General features: G+C 32.3%; 2 protein-coding genes across 5 annotated transcripts; one reads left to right on the top strand and one right to left on the bottom strand.

Moving 5' to 3' along the window:
• Window positions 1-2570: 2570 nt before the first annotated feature.
• On the bottom strand, window positions 2571-8420 carry LOC126839319 (putative lipid scramblase CLPTM1). The gene is made up of 11 exons (XM_050574584.1): window positions 8073-8420; window positions 6030-6242; window positions 5753-5908; window positions 5494-5682; window positions 5235-5352; window positions 5077-5176; window positions 4421-4671; window positions 3920-4095; window positions 3605-3851; window positions 3368-3535; window positions 2571-2865 (listed from the first exon to the last, which is right to left on the bottom strand). Exons 1-11 carry the CDS (start codon window positions 8106-8108, stop codon window positions 2714-2716), a joined length of 1806 nt encoding a protein of 601 aa, XP_050430541.1. The 5' UTR covers window positions 8109-8420; the 3' UTR covers window positions 2571-2713.
• Window positions 8421-8691: 271 nt separating this feature from the next.
• On the top strand, window positions 8692-18784 carry LOC126839320 (eukaryotic translation initiation factor 5). Of its 4 annotated transcripts, none has more exons than XM_050574585.1 (12): window positions 8692-9061; window positions 9224-9329; window positions 16228-16342; window positions 16420-16679; window positions 16743-16846; window positions 16914-17094; window positions 17163-17326; window positions 17397-17540; window positions 17752-17883; window positions 17969-18106; window positions 18196-18381; window positions 18446-18784. In XM_050574585.1, exons 4-12 carry the CDS (start codon window positions 16523-16525, stop codon window positions 18560-18562), a joined length of 1323 nt encoding a protein of 440 aa, XP_050430542.1. In that variant the 5' UTR covers window positions 8692-9061; window positions 9224-9329; window positions 16228-16342; window positions 16420-16522; the 3' UTR covers window positions 18563-18784. The 4 variants fall into 4 exon arrangements, with proteins under 4 accessions (XP_050430542.1, XP_050430543.1, XP_050430545.1 ...); XM_050574586.1 differs by having other exon boundaries at window positions 16436-16679; XM_050574588.1 differs by lacking the exons at window positions 8692-9061; window positions 9224-9329 and adding an exon at window positions 9881-9899.
• The last annotated feature ends 15 nt before the right edge of the window (window positions 18785-18799 follow it).

An 18799-nucleotide genomic window follows, 5' to 3' on the forward strand; every position in this document is an offset into this window, starting at 1 on the left:
AATTGTATAATATGTTATAGATCCATTCTAGATCTACCTTTGGCCTAATTTTTAGACCTATATCCCTAAAACTTTAATTGAAAAAGCAAGAAAAAAATTCTATGCATTCTAAAAGGAAAGGGTTTATGATATTTTCTTTGGTTTGTAATTTTAAGTTGAAGAATATGTAAATTTATTGGGTATTTTTCTAAATTTTAAAAGGGAAGGGGTGACTTTTTAAAATTTTTGGGCCGTTACAATACCTTTTAGGTACGATTTCTGATCCATAGAGTTGCTACACATAGAGAAATCGGCTCAGCGTTTTTTAATATATTGTGGGTACAAAAAAATAAAAACACATCATTAAGGGGCCCCTACTACACTAGCATTCATTAAAGCGCATTGTATAGGCAATTTTTCGCTAAACCTCAACGTTAAGCTAAAATGTTTAAACATACATATTACCCTAGGAAAGAAGTATCTGTTTTGATAATTATTTTTTTTTCAACTTTTATAACGCATATAGGATCTATTTTTGTACAAAAACACGTTTCTACTTCAAACGTACTGTCCTTAAGAATTCACCGATTTAAGTTTTTGAAAAACATTTGAATTCTTCACAACATTTTCAAGCATCGGTCGTGGCACAATTTTGAAAATTATTTTCAGTTAATTAATTATTTCTACATAAAAAAAATGCAATTTTTAATTTTTTTCAACTGAAATAATTAATTAACTGAAAATAATTTTTAAATTGTGCCACGACCGATGCCCTTCAAATGTTTTGAAGAACTCAAATAATTTTTTCAAAACTTAAATCGGAGTATTTTTAGGAACAGTACGTTTGAATTAGAATGAGTTGTTTTCGACCAAAAATACGCAGGTGTAAAGGCCCCTTAACAGACTTTGCCTCATGTACGAGTAGAATATACACATAATAATTAAAAAATATTTAGTAAGATTTAATAACTTAACAGCTAATAGATTCGCAATTTTAGATTAGTTAACATTAAATTTAAAGTGTTATTTGATGATAATATTATAATGAGTTGAATATAAAATAGTTATTATATATACAATTGATTACTTTTAAATTTGTAAGAAATTTAAAGGAAATATTTTTGTGAAAATGATAGGTAGTACATACTTTTTGTTTGTATTTTTCTTGTTCTTTCGTATATTTTGCAAACAGTTGGTCCACTTTTTACCTACATGTTAGCCAAGCCTTTGGTTGACTTTAGATATAACTTCAATGAGATTGATTATGAGATCACCGTTTAACCTTTAAGTTAGGATTTTGTAAAAAATCGCCTATACTTTACTTTAAAAAAATGGCGGAGTGGCGTCCCCTAAATTGTAAACTTTGGATAACAGTGTCTTTTAACTAGAGATTTTTCAATCAAGCAATTGGTCAAGGGAGTTAATAGTTTCATATATTGTTTTTTTTTTTAATACCTCATACAGCCTACTTAAAATTTATCGTGTACGTCGTACATGTCTAAATCAACACTGTCATTATGAGATGGTTATTTAATAACTATTTAAATACTTATTTATGATGTATATTCAAGTTCAAGATATAATTTTAGTGCGGAAAACAGCTAGACTGTGTGAATTGGCAAAAAAAGAAAAATAAGTGTTCAATCAATTTGAGCGCCCATTTAAACTTATTTTTAATCGATTCCAATGTTTGCAATTATTTCTTAACTATATAAATTAATATCATAGAGCAAAACAAAAATGAAAAAACTTTTTTTGCCAAAATTTTTTTAATGTATTTTAAAATACTTTTGAAAATTATTTGTATTTGTACAAAAGTATTTTGGACTTGAATAGTAACTCAAATCCAAAATAAATATAATGATTTATAAGGAATATATTTTAAATAGGTTTTAAGGGAATTCCAAATGCTTAAGTTATTCAAGCTTTTTATGGATAATTTTTTTTACATTTTTACCGGAGAGCTTGTCTTGTGTTCACTATAAAAGTTAACTTTGTATAATTAACCGGCAGGCGACAACCATAAGTGTCTATAGATCCTACATAATTGTGTGGCCAAATGCCAATAACTTTTAAGTAAGAGACACGTACTTAGAAGGACATACAGCATACTCGATACATCATTGTTTTTTTTACTCGCAGGAGCCGAAAGGCAGTCGCTATCGCCACTTAGTCTCAGATCTTCGCGTGATACTTCGGTCAGGAGTCGTTAGCTATGGTCGACAAATTCACTAACTCGAACACATTGAAAAATTTAAGTCCCAATTGATAAAACTACAATTGGAACCTAAATGCAATTATTAACATGTATATTGCAATTGTATAATGTAGGAATAAATTCATGTGAAAAAAACATAACTACAGTTTTTTAATTTGACAATATTTTATATTTTCAACAATATAAAATGCTAAACCAAAATATTTCACTCACACGCCTTAAGATATAAACTAGAAAATACTATCCTAAAAACAAGGTGCCAAGTCCACCAACGAAAAATGTAATAACACTATGTAGACATAAATAATGAATGATCTAATTTATCTATAGATACTTAAAATTATATAATAGAAGAATAGTTGAAACGCTGAAGTAACTTACAAAAGCCACATTTTATAATTAATTATTATGCCGATATTTATATTTATAAATATATATATATAAAAAAAATGAATAGTATAACATATTATATCTACTGACTGATACAAACGCATTTGGTTAACAATTATTAGTTTATTAATCATTCTTTTTGTCATCTTCGGTTTTATCTTCTTCGATCGCTTGCGTCTCTTCTTCGGGTGGTACAGCTGCATATCCAAACTCGTTTACTCTCGTAGGATCAACTCTGTAAATCCATCTTTGGTACAAAAAGATGAAAAACACAACATCTGAAAAATAAAATTTCAAAATGTAATTAAATATAAATTATAATCATCAAATCAATAGCCATTAATTAGAGCCTCAAAGGAAAAATCAAATATAAATAAATAATAATATAAGATTTACATTTATAATTGTACTGTCATTTCATGACTCTCTAAGCACAGAAAACGTTTAATATACAATATTATAAATCACATCAAAGATTTATTTTAATAAACATTTTTATGTTAAATTTTTAAATATACCAGAGTTTAAAAATATATTTTTACTAATATTATCTTTTCTGGCCAACGACAATAAAATATAACTATTATTTAATTGTGTAGTCATAAGGGTAAACATTGTGTGTGCCCATCTTCTACTTTTTTATGTATATTATGTATTGAAATTGATTATTATTTTAAATAATGAATATTGTGTAAAAAATTGGGAGGTGGGTATATCAGCATGTACCCCATGACTACATAACTGCTAATAAACTGCCAAGTATTCATATTCTATGCTTACCGTCTCTGAAACACCCTAATCGATACATTGTGGGCATTTTTATAACAAATGCAAATATGTCGTCGATGAACGTGTTCAAACATTTGTAAGACATCATGCGCCATGGTAAATGGGCCACCGATTTCAACTTGTAGTTGATGAACAACTGTGGTGTCATAGTGATAAATCCTGAGAAAACATTTTGACAAAATTAATTTCGACGAAAAACATTAAAAAAAAATCCCAAATCAAACTTACCAAACATAAGTAAAAATCCATACAGCATGTTAAGAACCCATGAATACCATCCTTTATGTTCTTCATACACTAATGAATATAGGGCATAAGCAATGAGCAATGGATACAACACCCAAGATAAATATTTAAAAGCAAGTTGATCGTATTCTTTGGTGGCCGACTCTGCGTATGAACCCTTTTCTTTGAATTTCAATTTTGGGATAATTCCAAAGTACCGAGTTTCTCTGTCCAAACTTATGTCCACCACCTAAATTAAAAAACAATTAATTTTAATATATTTTTTTTACCAATATGTAATATACACAAGTTATTTACCTTGTTAATTTTCCAACATTCAATAGCCAAACCAACAAAGCAACTGATACGAATAATTGTATTTGTATCGTTATCAAGTACATACAACAATACAATAACAGACTGGAATACATTAAAGAATACTGCACGAACTGATAAGCCTTCCAAGGATTTCCTTTCTTTCCAAAATTGAATATCTGTCGGGTTAAAAAATTAAAGTAAATCATTGTTTTTGGACACTTAGCTAAATAACAAACATTTTTAACATTAGTAAATTTTCTCTTAACGATATTTATGTTAAATAAAAATGAAAATAATAATTAGAGTATACAATGTTTTATACCACTTCAACCACATATTCTGAATAAATAAAATAATACTAAATTTTCTGTGAAATAAACGAAACTAATTTATTAAGTTGTGGTGTCCACGATTTTCTATAAGCATGTTTTTTTAATAAAGCAAAGATATTAACTTTCTCAAGGCAGGTCACCCTACCCTAACTAATTAATTTAAACTTACCATTTTTAAATGCTAGCAATTCAAATACACTGTGTAATATCGATACAATTATAGTAGCGGCTAAAATATAAGGAGAAGTCTCTAATAATGCTTCTTTTAGCGAGTCTTGATCTTGATCATCTTCATTAGATTCTGCTCCGAAAGCGTCACCTAAGAACCCAGAAGTCCACTTATTTCTCATCGATTGTGCAGAAAACATTTGCCATTTGAATAACGACATCGGTTGGAATGTTAACGATAAATCCAATTGTCTAAAAATAAAACAAACATCATTATGTGCATTTTAATAACTATGATTAATAGCCAAAATAGTGGATGTAAAGTTATTTTAGGCCCTGCAATTACTAGCACCTGCCGCATATTTTTTTAAATGCTAAAAATCCAAAAGTAATATATTGTTAAACAATAATAGTTTAAGACTCATTATTGTGCAAAAATATATAAGCAGATTATATGACGATTTAATTTAAAAAGTTAATCGAGTCATAAAATGAATAAAAAGAACAAATGCAAAAAACGTAACAAAAAAATATGTAGAATTGTGATTTTATCATTTGCTATTATTACCCATTCACTCAAATATTTGTCGCTATTATTACTTTTAAGATTATTATTGCGCAATTTTGGCCTAGAACTACAGATAATCAAACACTTACTTCACAGTTTCATTAATTGGCTGGTAATCTCGAAGCATGTTCCAAAAATCATTAAAAAATACCATTGGTTTATACTGATGATTTGGTAAAAATTCTAGATCTATAAAATACATGTAATTTAGATTTTTTTTTTTTAATTGAACAGTAGCTACACTTACAGTCGCTGAATGGCTGTGGTAGAGATCCTTTTGTCCAGTTTGTTTGATCTGTTACCATACAAATTGTTAAATTTGGATGCCAATGTGACATAATTTCAGTCTCAACCTTTTCTGCTTTCTAAAATTAAAAGAGTATTATACAAAATGATCAAAGTAAAAGTATAGTGCCCTATTATGATTTAAGTATTTTTAAATTGAAAATTAATACAAAAACTGTAATCAACATTTAGAAAATGTACTTAATTTTTTTTAAACTTACTTCTATTTGCTCAGGTGTAAGTGATGTCTGACCAGTAAGAAGATTGTGGGTTTTCATGAATTTAACTTTTTTATACTTATTTAATTGTTTGGAAGCGTATGTAACATAAGGATCAAGTTTGCTAATATTTGAGTTTGTTTTTTTAATGAAATACACATGTAAATAAATAGATCCATTGTTTTGTAAGCTCTGAAAAAATGTACAAAACATAAGTTATAATACTTACCTAATTAAATAATAAATGAAATATAACATGTACCTTAGTAGGAATAAAAGATGTCTGTATAGTGTATGTACCATCAAAATTAGGACCAGAATCCCAGTCTCCATATACTAGATTAGTTTTATGCCATATTAGTTCTTTATCGCGAAATTCTTGTAAAAACTTATCTTCTGATAAATAAACATACATATCCTTCAAAGACAGAAAAATCAATCAAAATTAATTGAAAAAAAAATAAACATTAATAAAAATTATTTAACGTTTTTAGCGCTTTAAAATGTTTTAAAATTTGAATGATAAAAATATTGCTTACAAATGGTGTTCCGAACTCGAACAAATTTGTATATGGAACTGTATCTAAAGATGCTCCACCAGGACTTGGTGCCGGAGCAGGTTTTTTGAACATCGATGTAATAAAATAAATAATTAAAGATCGAACAATTAATGTTTTCACTACAGAAAAGAACATATTAAAACGTCCTTGTTGGGGTTGTTCTTCCTGGGCTGGTTCCACATCGCCACCGGCCTGTAAATAAAACATAATATGAATACAATTTTTAGTTATTAATAGAACATATCGACTGCTGCAGCGAAGATTAAATAACCTGTTTTTTGCCACTTTTGAGGAGAGTAAAAATAAAAATTTCAATTTTGATTACTTATCTTAATTTTGTATGAATTATTCAAATAAATAAAAATTATTATACACAAGTTTCTTAAACCGGTCCCACATGATCCACATACTTGGCAAATAATCGTCAATCGCAATGCTTTACGAGTTGTGTAGGAGATATTAAATCGTAAAGTATGACGATTATTTTTACTCGGTGAGTCACTCGTCATTTTCCGATCGTTGTCGGTAAATATGACACGTGTCAAAGGGATAACAAATATTCGTATAAACAATTGTTGTGTCTCCCAGACGACTCAGAGTTCATATAAATATTGGCGAGTATTCGCGATGACGATGATTGTCAAGTACACGAGTCTTGTGGGACCGGCTTTATGCTTTCAGATGTTTTTCGTCGATGATAGAGAAAAAAAAGAATTGATAAAATCAAGTTGCAACTTCCATGCAGCAGTTGAAATTTTAGTTTAAGCGAAGTATTCAAATAATTTTTATTTAAAAAGACAGGTTCACGCCTACATAGATTTCTTGTGCGACACATTGTACTTTATGAAATACAGTTAAGTTTCCTAAGAAAAAGTCACATATCTATTGATCGAGCTTAATATACAAAACTATTGTTATTTTTGGTTAATGCCTAGATTACACGTGACGAGCACTTACGGCCGAGACAGTGATCTAGGCCGAGTACTTGACTATCTAAACCACATAAGGTACAGTACTCGGCCTAGTGAATAGGAACAGTTTCAATTCGCTCGCCCGAGCAGCAAAACGAGTTTCTCAGCCGAGTATACGTCATGTGTAAACTAGGCATAAATTATTTGATGTTGAAGTAGTAAAATAATAAGTGCCCATAGATATGTGAATCGTTAAAAAAAATTGAATTATGTTTATAAAATGAACCAATTTCTAGATCATTAGCAGATACCAACTAATTGGACTCTCATTCACTTTGAACTTTTCCAAGTATATAACAGTAGGTGGTGGGCACGATCGCAGGCGACGGCAGTGGACCGTGGACATAGCGCCCCGACAGTTACATAAAAGCCTATTATTTTTTGTTATTTTGAAGGGTTAGGTTAGGTAGCTGGCGCTTACAGAGCAGAGTATCAGGTTAGTATAGTCCTTTAGACAAGCTATTTTTCCCTCTAGGGGTTTGGGGGCGTGGGCCCCCCTCCTAACGAACAGTCTAAATAGGCTCGAGTCGTTTAATATAGTTGTAGTAGATTTATATATTTCCCACAGTTTATTTTAAAAAGGGATATGTTTTGTACATTTTTCCCTGTTGTAAAAAACTACCACATTGAGCGTAGGTATGTGAAATTATTAATGCCCTGCCCTTTGTAGGTATATTATGATCAAGGTAATTTATTGATAACAAATAGGAAACAAACTGCTGTGTTTTTCAATCACGATTCACATCGCCGACAACAGCTGCATGGTGCAGCGGCCGCCGAGAGCCGTGAAAGTGTTCAAATTTTAAGTAGCAATAACTTTAGAACTAGAGGAGTCCACCAATTTCCGACTACAGATTCGTAATCAGTGCAAAAACACTACAAGACGGCAAAAAAAACCAAGGGGGTCTCGTGAAGTATATTTGTTCTAATGCTAAAACCAATAAGATATATGTAACAAGATAAGGTTAAACAGTGTCTTGGCTAGACCTAGGTATGGTAACCGGCCATAAAGGAATTACATTGCATAATGACCAATCAAAATTATCATTACCTCGTTGCCGGGCTGGCGCACTGCAACGTCCGTCATTATGTTCTTGAGTCAACGGTTCCGTAGTAGTACAAAAACTATTTACTGTCGACAGTAAATATACAATAGCGGCTACGACAATTCAATAACATGAGGGTCGTTGTTTGAATGAATTGTTTATTAAAAAAAAAAAAAAAATTTTAACCAAAAACCTCGCACTACGACATGGTTCACAAATAAAGTACGACAATATTTTATTAATGAAAATAACAATAAATTACAGTCGATAATCTTCGGCGGATTTAGGGTTCGGTTTTATCCGCTCTACATGATAACCACAACGGGTTGGGACTTGGGATCGGCGTTACGTTGTCAGCGATAATTATTGTTGTCATCAATGGGAGGAATAATTAGTGGGACGGGCGTGGAGAATCCACTGATAACGTCGCAGTGCTGCCAACGCGCGCGCGCTTCGTGTTGGCCAGACCGTCGGGCTCGGCCCAACGACACCGCCCCGATCGCCACCGTTTCTCTTTCCAACGCGGTTTCTCTGTCGCGCCGTCTCCCGACCCGACCGTCGCGGCGACACCGGATTGGCGTTTGCCGTTTGCGTTACACACACACACACACACACACAGCACATGCATACGACCGCACCGCTCGGGCAACCGCACGGCGCACTGTAGTAGCAGCTTTTTCGGTAACGTTTTTGGTTTCATTTGATGCGCGGGTACCCGTAGCTGTCCACGGAGCAAGTCTTATCTGCATTCAGCACTCGTCTCGTGACGTGTTTGGTGTCGCGGCGTCTTGTCGATCAATCCGAACAATCGCGTTACGGTACAATCACGGATTAGATCTGTGGTACAGTTCAGATACAATATTACTATCGCCGGACGTCTTTTTCGTTGTCCGCCGCCATCGTCGAATTCCGCAATATTGCGTCGTCTCGAGAATTGTCCGCAACGACTTTGTCGGTTCCCGGAGGCGCTGGGCTTGCCGTCAAAGATTCACATGTAAGTATAACGTTTCAGCTGAAGTGCAGCCAATTTATTGGTGTACTTTGGTACTTGTATCGACCTAACCGTTTTTTAAATATTGTGAAACTCGCCGTTAAGTGTCGTATTGTGACGTGTACTGTTATAGTATTAAGTTCTTATTTTTTTTTTTTGTTACAGCTTTGGCCAAGTCGACTACGGAAGCGAACCAAAATCGCTTATAATTTCATCATTATTTCCGCGTCCCAAAAGGGTGACACCATTTATATGAAGTTTCTCGCCACTGGTAAGATTATATTTTATTCGAGAATAATATGCATTTATTACAACGATTTTTATATTAATGCATTGGAGTATTGGACTTTATCAGTCTGCGTGTAACGTGCACGGAGTATTATAACCTTGAAATACCGCAAATCCATAAGGTTTTTTTTATTTTTTTTTCTAAAAATATTATCATGTTCACGTCTGATACGGTTGCGGTCGAATAACTCGAAAAGTGCCATATGGTTCACTCGGAATTTTTTTTTTTTTTTTCATTTTACTGCACATATTATTTGCTTCTTGGGTTTCAACAAGCCTTTGATAGTATTTTTATTGGCCGCTGTATTAGTTTGACGTAGATTAAACGATAAGACCACCCGACGTTTCATTCCACATCAAGATTAGCGAGCTGCCAATTATTTTTTAATGAGGTTAATTCCCTTGAAATTTATCTGTTCCTCTAACGAACTTAGGTCAATATTCAGTTAAAAACTTTGTTCTTAAAAAAATAATATTATAATAAACAAAGTATCCCAACTAAATTGGCACATATTTTTCTACAGTTTAACGTGTTGTGCTAGATCCGATCTAGGTACGTATTGGGATTTTGAGACAAACCTACCTATTTTATTTGTTTCCAATTTTTCTTTTTAAAATTTTAGTTTTGTAACAATTGCATAGTACAAAAGTAATGGCGCGACCAGAATTTATTTTTGTGCTGATGGAGGTTATGAAAAGTGTTAAGCCAAACTAAGTGTCTATATCGCTAAATCATTTGAGCACCGAGGGATCACAGCAGTTTGTTATCAGTATTGGCCCTTCATCACGCTCCTATACTCTAGATGTGGGCGCAGTTACCTAGTGGTCGGCCTAGAAAATGCTAAGATATTACTACAAATAACTGCCAAACTTCCATCCAGGATTTGCTATTGTTTACAAGTGTTTAAATTTATTTGAGAGTTGAAATCGTAGAAAAACGTATTGGCAAACTAAAGAAATATTATATTTTTCATTTGGACATTTTTTTGAAATAGAATTCGATTTGAGATTTTTAACTTTCAGAAATAATAAAAATTCATTAGTTGATTTTCTTTATAATTATTTGATAGTAAAATATTCCTAGGAACATTTTAATTACTGTATTTTGAGAATTGATATTCTTCTGTACTTGTATGGACTATAATTAAGTAATTTTGACCATCATTACTATAGAATTTTTCAAGGTTAGATTTAATAGTCAAGCATGTTATGTGGCAACTGTAAATACTATGGTAAGATGATAATGTCTCTAGTTTGAATTGGTTAATTCTGTTTATTTTAGTTTTTTTTGTTATTTTACTTATAAATTTAAAACTTGGTAATAGTTGTACAAAATTCATTTTAACTTGAGACTAAAATAAAATGCACAACTGAAAAGTTGCATACTAGCATTAATAGTTTTTAACAGTGGTGGAAATTGAAAAAAAAACCTAAAGCCCCACTTTTATAATGATTTAAAAAATCCCCCTCTACCATTATCGTAAGAACCGTTATATAACCCATTGACCTACCAGACCTTTGTTACATGAATCAAGCTCTCAAGTCTCGTGGATACTCCTTATTCTATTTCATTCTCAAAATCAATAAAACAATTTTACTAATTTTAGTTTTGTCAATATAGGTATTAAAACAACATCTTTCTTGAAATTTTATATAAACATTATTTCATCGCACCAAACGTACTTACTACAATTCACAATCAGTTAGCTGCAGCCATAATTTAAAATCAAAATTTTGATATATTTATAGATTATAGTTCTGTTTTAAATTTGGAATTTATTTATTTGACTAACCAAGTCAATAACAATAATGAGAAATTATTGTGGTACACAATTTGTTAGATTATGCAACTGTTTTATTTTATATCACATTTCTAATGTCCTAATATTCTTGACAAATAAGATTGATAATCTTATCAAAATAAATATGTGTTCAAGATTTCATGTAGGTGATTTAATTTTTACTGTATTATTTTTTTTTTCAAATGATAACATTGCCCTAATAATTTATAAGCAGTATTTATTTAATGATATACACATATTTTTAATTTTGTCTGTAGCCACCTGGAATTTAAACTTACTCCAAGAGTACACAGTTGGTAATGTTTATTTTGAGATAAGATTATGTTATGTCATTATAGCTCTTGTTGTTCTTTTCTTATTTCACTCATTGTTTGGTACAAAGTATATTTTCTGTGAGCCAATAACAAACCGATTTCGTAAATGAAGGTGCTCCAAAAGTTTTTTTTTTAATCTTGCAGTTTTTCCATGTCTAAATTGATCTTAATAAGTGGGGAAGTAGGCTTTTATATTGGTTTGGCACCATAAAGGTCGATTCACACATATTAGTGACCGTTTCGAGATTCCGCCAGCCGTGATTTCTATTCACAATGGTCAGTGTTTCGTCCGTCATTAGGTCTTGAGGTCGTGGCCAAAATGTTTTCGGAAAATGAACTACTGTTGATTGCTATGGGTTTGGACGAAGAAGAGGAAGAATACGTGGTTAATAACGGATGTGGGTTCATAAGGCATGGACAAATAGGCCTTCAGAAGGGGAATTTTCTACATTATATTAAGAATTAACAGATGATGGAACGAAGTTTTTAGAATGTCAGAAAATTTGTCATTCATATTTTTAAATCACTATTTACAACGACCAACTGAGAATAGAAAGAACCAGAAAATATATTGAGTTTTTCTATTCACAGTTAGCACAACACGCAATAGCTGAAAATCCTACCGACACGCAGTCGTGAAATTGAAAAAATATCGTCGGGAATCAATGTGATGATCACGGTATGGTGTCGGCGAAGGCACTGTTTGCACTGTCACTGCCACGCGCCGGTCTTGTATGAACAGGCCCCTTAAAATTCCTGCACTGTCACGTCACTGATATGTGTTAATCGACGCTTAGATAACTAAAACTTGAGATCTAAGGAAGGGCTTTGTCTTGCTGCTCCTACACCGCACTTTAATATTAAACTTTTTTGCGATATAATTTATCAATTTGGAATTTTCGTAGGTTTAAACAAATTATCATAAACCCTTTTCCTTAGGAGGGGTTGGTAACTAGTACTTTATTTATCTTTTTGAGCTAAGTTTTAGTATTGAAAATAAGATCTAGAATAGTATGGAACTATGACAATTTTCTTAAAAATCTTGAGTCAAACTAATTTTTATAAAGAAAAAAAAATGAAAAAATTGCTATAATTTTAAGTTGAACATTTTGAAATTTATTAGGTGTTTTTCTCAATTTTGAAAAGGAAAGAGAGTACTTAATTTTTGGTCTGATTTGGCATGAATAAATCGGTTTGGCGGCTTAAAAGATTTTATGGGCCCAGGCACAAAAAACAAAAAAAAGGTATATATAAAAAATAGATCACTGTAAAAACAGCACTTTCTCAGCTTCGCATTAAAGCTAAAATATATTTTTGTGAAATTCACTATAAAATACTGAACACAGGCATCGCTGTGTAATTAAAATATAATTTTCCTCTATTATTGAAAATCATTTTACATCATAGTAATCATTTATTACTTAAAAATTGATCATCCATTATTATTTCTGCGAATCAAGTCTGTGACCGGTTTTAGATTGTATTATTATCATTGATTATAAATAATATTATTTAAAATCAATTGTTTTATCTATTCTGTGATAAAACAACGTGTGATATGAATTATTTAATTATAAAAATTCAATAAACCTTCTTTCACACTTCCAACAGTATACTCGACTGCTGTTTTTCGCTGATAATCAATTATAGTTCCAAATTAAACATTGTCACTTGTTTTATTTAAATAAATTGGTCCATGTGCCTGTATACAATATTATTCCTACTAAAACATTTAGTTACCTCAGTATAAATGTGGCTAAGTGAAAAAAACAAGATGTGCTTTAGCATAAGTCTCCTTAAAGTATGTAATTAAGGGGAATGAAAGTGGACGGGTTTTTAAGGAGTTTTATATACCTAGGTAATATTTAAGAAAAAAATGGTGTTTTAATACACTTCGCCTTTCGGCCATGTCTATTTATTTGCAGATTAATTTTTGTACAAGCTTCAAGGTATTGTTTTTAACTTCTAAGATTTGTTCAACGAGTAAACGGCATTTCGGTGGTATTTTAGACCTAAAAGCCTGACAAAATAACAACCCCTACTTAGGATTGTCTGATTTCAATTGTGTAAAAAAATTTGAGTTTATTAATTAATTTACTAGGTTATGTAGGGAAACCAATTTTCATTGAAAAAAATGTAGTTTCTTGTAATTAAATAAATTAAATTTGAATATTTTTCAATACTAAAAAACATTAATTTTACATAATGGAAAAAATAAAAAATCAAAATTAAAAAATTATTTTAATTATTTTTTTAAGTATTTGTTTTTATAACAGCTTAAATAAGTAGTTATATTCGAATAGCTGGTGTTGATGTACCCCTGACAAATGGAAAACCTAGTGTTGTAGGCTACTGTTTTTGCAAAACAGCAGATTTATATAATAAATGTCATTGCTCAAATAACTGCAGCACACGTTCCATTGTTGTATCAAGCTGTTTCGCCAAATGTGTAAACCTACCAATTTGTTTAGTGTAAAAACAATAAACCAACGATTCCGTTTAAATAATTTTTATATTTTAATTTTAATATTTTCTGGACCGTGCACGGAAATTTATATTATATTTTTTCTTTGATACAAGATAATCTCAATTGTATCTTAGGTTTTCTCAAAAGTTGTATGAATACTTGGAACTTTTTTGATACAGTTTATGCAAGAACTTTTTGTTAGACCTTTTATTATAAAGTTCTTTTGAGAATGTTTGCGTCAGAACTTTTATAGTAGAGAAGTACATTTATAATAAAGTTCTTCCAAGAACTTTTTGGCCAAGACTTTTATGTAGAAGTTCTTTGTTATAAAAGTTCCCACGTAAATTTATGTACACATTTATTTAACCTATTTCCAAAAAAATAAGCTTATTTTTTAAAGTTATTTTTGAACTTTTATGTTAAAAGTTTAACTGGAAAAGTTCTTGTGAAACAGTTAAACTTAAATATAATCACTTACATTCCCAAAATTTGTAACAGTAAAACAATTATTAATAAATTTTTGCTGCTGCTGTTAGTTCCCAAAAAATTACCCCTCCCCCCAGCACCATACAAATTGTACCCCCGGGCAATGTCCTGTACTCTTCGCGGGGTAATCAATAAAGTCTGGAGCTCTGCTAGGGGATGGGGGTGAATGATGTTGGATGCTGCGGTAGTACAAGAGAAAAACGGCACGGAATTCTCGGGGGAGACGGGCCGAAAAGGAGACACTTGGCGGATGCCGCGCCTGATAATTTATTGACCCGCGACGCAACCAACACGGCTTGGGCATGTGCTTACCGAACGACAAGCGACGCGCAAGGCTTGTGCGTGTCACTAACGGCGGTGGCAGCAGCAGCAGCTCCTCCTCCGAACTAGCGCCGGCCACGAGCCCGTGTGTAGGTAAAATATTGATTTTTGGGTCTGGCTTGCCGCTTGTGCGGCGTATGTATGTGTGTGTGTGAAAAACTGTAAGTACTACGTGTACTCGTGTTGCCGCCGTCGTCGTTGCAAGTCAGCCGCTTTGCCGCAGTCCGCCCAAAAGTGAACCGTTTTTGGATTGAACGCCTTCTACGCGTTTATCTTTTTTGGAAATATTCGCCCATTTCGTTTGTTCGCCACACTCTGCCTCTGCTGTCGTGTTTTATCACCTCCTCCCGTCCTAAAACAACAAAAAAAACCGCCGCGGTATTTCAGTCGATCCGGATTTTTATCCCAGGTTTAAACATTAATTTACCGAAGACGTCTGGTAAACATATGGTGGTGCCATATCGCATAGGTGAGTTTACTTAAAATAAAATGTTGACTGTGGCTTTTTCCAAAGTGTAGTAAAAAACTGGTCCAGACAAACGGACGGCGCGCGACGACCGGCGCCGTCTATTAGCCAAACCATTATGCAGTATGCACACCTACGCGTAAAACCCAGAATAATGGCTATAAGGTATTTTAAGCCATTGCGTATGCACAACAGCCGGTAGACACAACGTGCCTAGTATACAGGGTGATTTTTTTTATCATGGGCCACACTGGGTGTAATAATAAAATATTAATTAATTCGTAATTAATTTGTTTTTTTTTTTAATTTGAATGGTAAAAATACTACACTCCTCTTTCCTCCTACCCTAAACTTGAAACTTCAATAACTTAAGAAATAGTTATCCAAAATCGGCTATCGACCAGTCAAAATGTTAAGTACATTATTCTCAATTTAAATAGTCAATGAAACGTATGCGGTCAGTTTCAAAAGTCGCTATCAAATAAACTAAAATGGGAGGGGGTAAAAAACAAAAAATATTGTGAAAAATTAAGACCACATTGTATAAAAACATTATGAAAAAAAAACAAATTAAATTTCTTTTTAAACCTTATGAAATATCGAACGGTTCACGATAAAATGATCACCCTGTATGTGTATATACATATTATAATTATAATAATAGCGCAGGTACAGGTAACACGTTTCCGCCCTTCCTACCTTTCTCTCTCAAACATCAAACACTTAACTTATTAATATCTATTTCGCCACCAGACTATCGTATAATGTATTATTTATATTTTTGTTTACTTTTTTCAATGCTAGTTTCCTAGAAACCGAAGGAATCGTTTAAAAATTCAATAACTCGATGTATATTCTATTCAGTTTAGTTCGTTTTTTCTTTGTGATGATAAATAGAGGTATCCAATCTTTAGATGAGCGTGTATTTCGAGGATATTGTACAATTAATTGTAATTGTTAATTTGGTTTAAAAAAAAATCGAACCTAATATCTATTGTTTTTTTCTTTTTTTTGTTATGTTGCAGTATCGACATCATTATCCAGAGCAAGATCTGGCAATTATAAAAAGCTCATCGAGCCATTTATTGGCCCTTCTACAGAGTGCATGAGTTCTTCAAAATACCTGGGATTTAGTTTTCGGTAATAACATTAATAATTTTATTAGCCAATAAATGACAAACGGTGTATTTTTTGTTTATTACATGTTATTTTTATAGACATTTGTTGCAACAGGACATCAAAATACTGCTGCAATCGACACAGAAAATTCAGGGAAACGTGACAGGTTATACTTAAAATAGGAACGAAATAGCTGCAACCATGGGTAGCGTGAACGTTAATCGGAATGTCAGTGATGCATTCTATAGATATAAAATGCCTAGACTCATGGCTAAGGTCGAAGGCAAGGGCAATGGCATTAAAACGGTTCTTGTCAACATGGCTGAAGTAGCCAAAGCGATTGGACGACCAGCTACGTGTAATTTAAAAAATATTTCAATTTGTGTATACTTTGGGTTATATTTATGGTTTTTTTTTGTAGATCCAACTAAGTTCTTTGGCTGTGAATTAGGCGCTCAAACCCAGTTTGATTTTAAACACGATAGGTTCATTGTAAACGGAGCTCATGATGCTGGCAAACTTCAAGTATATAAAAATCTATAACTAGAAAGAATGATATCCACTATTTAATATTTCTATCTGTTTTCTTAAGGATTTATTGGATGGCTTCATTCGGAAATATGTATTGTGCCCAGAGTGTGATAATCCAGAGACGGAACTAATGATCAGCACTAAGAAAGGAACAATACATCAAGGATGCAAGGCCTGTGGTTTTTATTGCTTATTGGAGTCCAAACATAAATTAAATGCTTACATTCTTAAAAATCCACCAAGTACGTCGTTCAACATATATTTTTATTTGATATTTTATTTTTAATTATTTGTTCCAATCGTGTTATAGATTTGAATCCAGCTGCCCAAGGATCTTCTTTGACTGAAGGTAAACGCAACAGACGCTCTAAGGTCAAAGGTGGCGAGAACGGTGAAGGCGGACGATCCAGTTCTCCAGAAGAAAACAATTCAGAACTGATTGTGCAAGCTCCTGAAAAGTTGGCCGGAGACAAAGTAATTGTTGTTTAAGGGAAATTATAAAATAAAAATCAATACGTCGACACTAATATTATTTCTATAAAAGGATGAGGATAATTGGGCCGTTGATGTCTCTGAAGAAGCGGTAAGAGCTCGTATGCAAGATTTAACAGATGGCGCTAAAGGATTAACCATCGATGAAGATACTGACAAGACCGAAAAGGAGCGCATGGATATATTTTACAACAAGGTACAGTTTATAATATCTTACTTGGCCACACCTATTGCAGACATACCTGTATAAAAAATAATAGAGGTCTTCAATGATGCTTTTTAACCGCGATAAAATATGAAAATGTTATACTTTAATTTAAAATCAATATCTCATTGAAAACTTCTGTTGAGAGAACCGTCATGAAAAATATGTAAGCTTAATAACGAACGTTACATACATTGCCTAGGTTCAAAAGGCGCGTGATTCTGGTTCGATATTGGCTAAAGAACTTGTGGCTGAAGCTGAACGTTTGGAAGTTAAGAGCAAGGCGACTTTGGTGTTGGCTGAATTGCTGTTTGACGATAAGATTCATTTGCAGGTAAAAAATTTAAATTGTTTAAAATAAATAGCTAATTTGATCGAAACAAATTAATAACAATTATTATCGCTTGAATCGTTATTAGTTGAAGAAGCACCGTGTCTTGTTTTTACGTTTTTGTCACGAGGATCAAAAAGCACAAAGATATTTACTCGGCGGTATTGAACAAGTCATTGGATTGCATAAAACAACTCTGTTGCCAAAAGTCTCCGCTATATTGAAAGTAATTATTTTCATTCTAATACTGATAAAAATATAACCCAAATGTAAGAATAAAGATTTAATTTTTTAAATTATTTATTCTATTTTTAGTTGTTTTACGATGCTGATATTTTGGAAGAATCTGTTTTGTTGGATTGGGCTAGCAGAATTAGCAAGAAATACGTGTCGAAAGAACTCAGCCAAGAAATACATAACCATGCGAATCAGTTTATAACATGGTTGCGAGAAGCAGAAGAGGAGGAAGAAAGCGCCGACGACAGTGACGATGAACTAGAGGTAATTATCGACGACAATAGTTGAATAATTGATGGTTTTGTAATTACGAAAAACTATTTTTTAGATTGAGTACAACGATCGTGTGCACACGAGTACTTTAAAAGTACAACCCACTCCACCTGTCGTTAAGCCTGCCGCTGCTGATGATAATGAAGACGATGTAGACATAGATGCCATCTAGATTGCAATTATTAACATATTGTCATGTTTGAGATTTATTCTTTATTAAAATTAAATGGAAAATAAATAATTAGTATTCATAATAATCAAATACACTACACAATTTGTCATAAATTTCAAATACTTTTTTCCATTTTGTTATTGAGTTATTTATAATATATATATATATATATAAATTTACATTCAACGGAATAATAAATGTTAATGATTTTATTTGACAACATCCAACATCTGACAT

The sequence above is a fragment of the Adelges cooleyi genome, unplaced genomic scaffold (assembly GCF_023614345.1).
Source record: "Adelges cooleyi isolate 19-005CV unplaced genomic scaffold, UGA_ACOO_1.1 ACOO_flye_CR_arks_rails_tigmint_CR_PRNA_30, whole genome shotgun sequence".
NCBI classification, from domain to species: domain Eukaryota; kingdom Metazoa; phylum Arthropoda; class Insecta; order Hemiptera; family Adelgidae; genus Adelges; species Adelges cooleyi.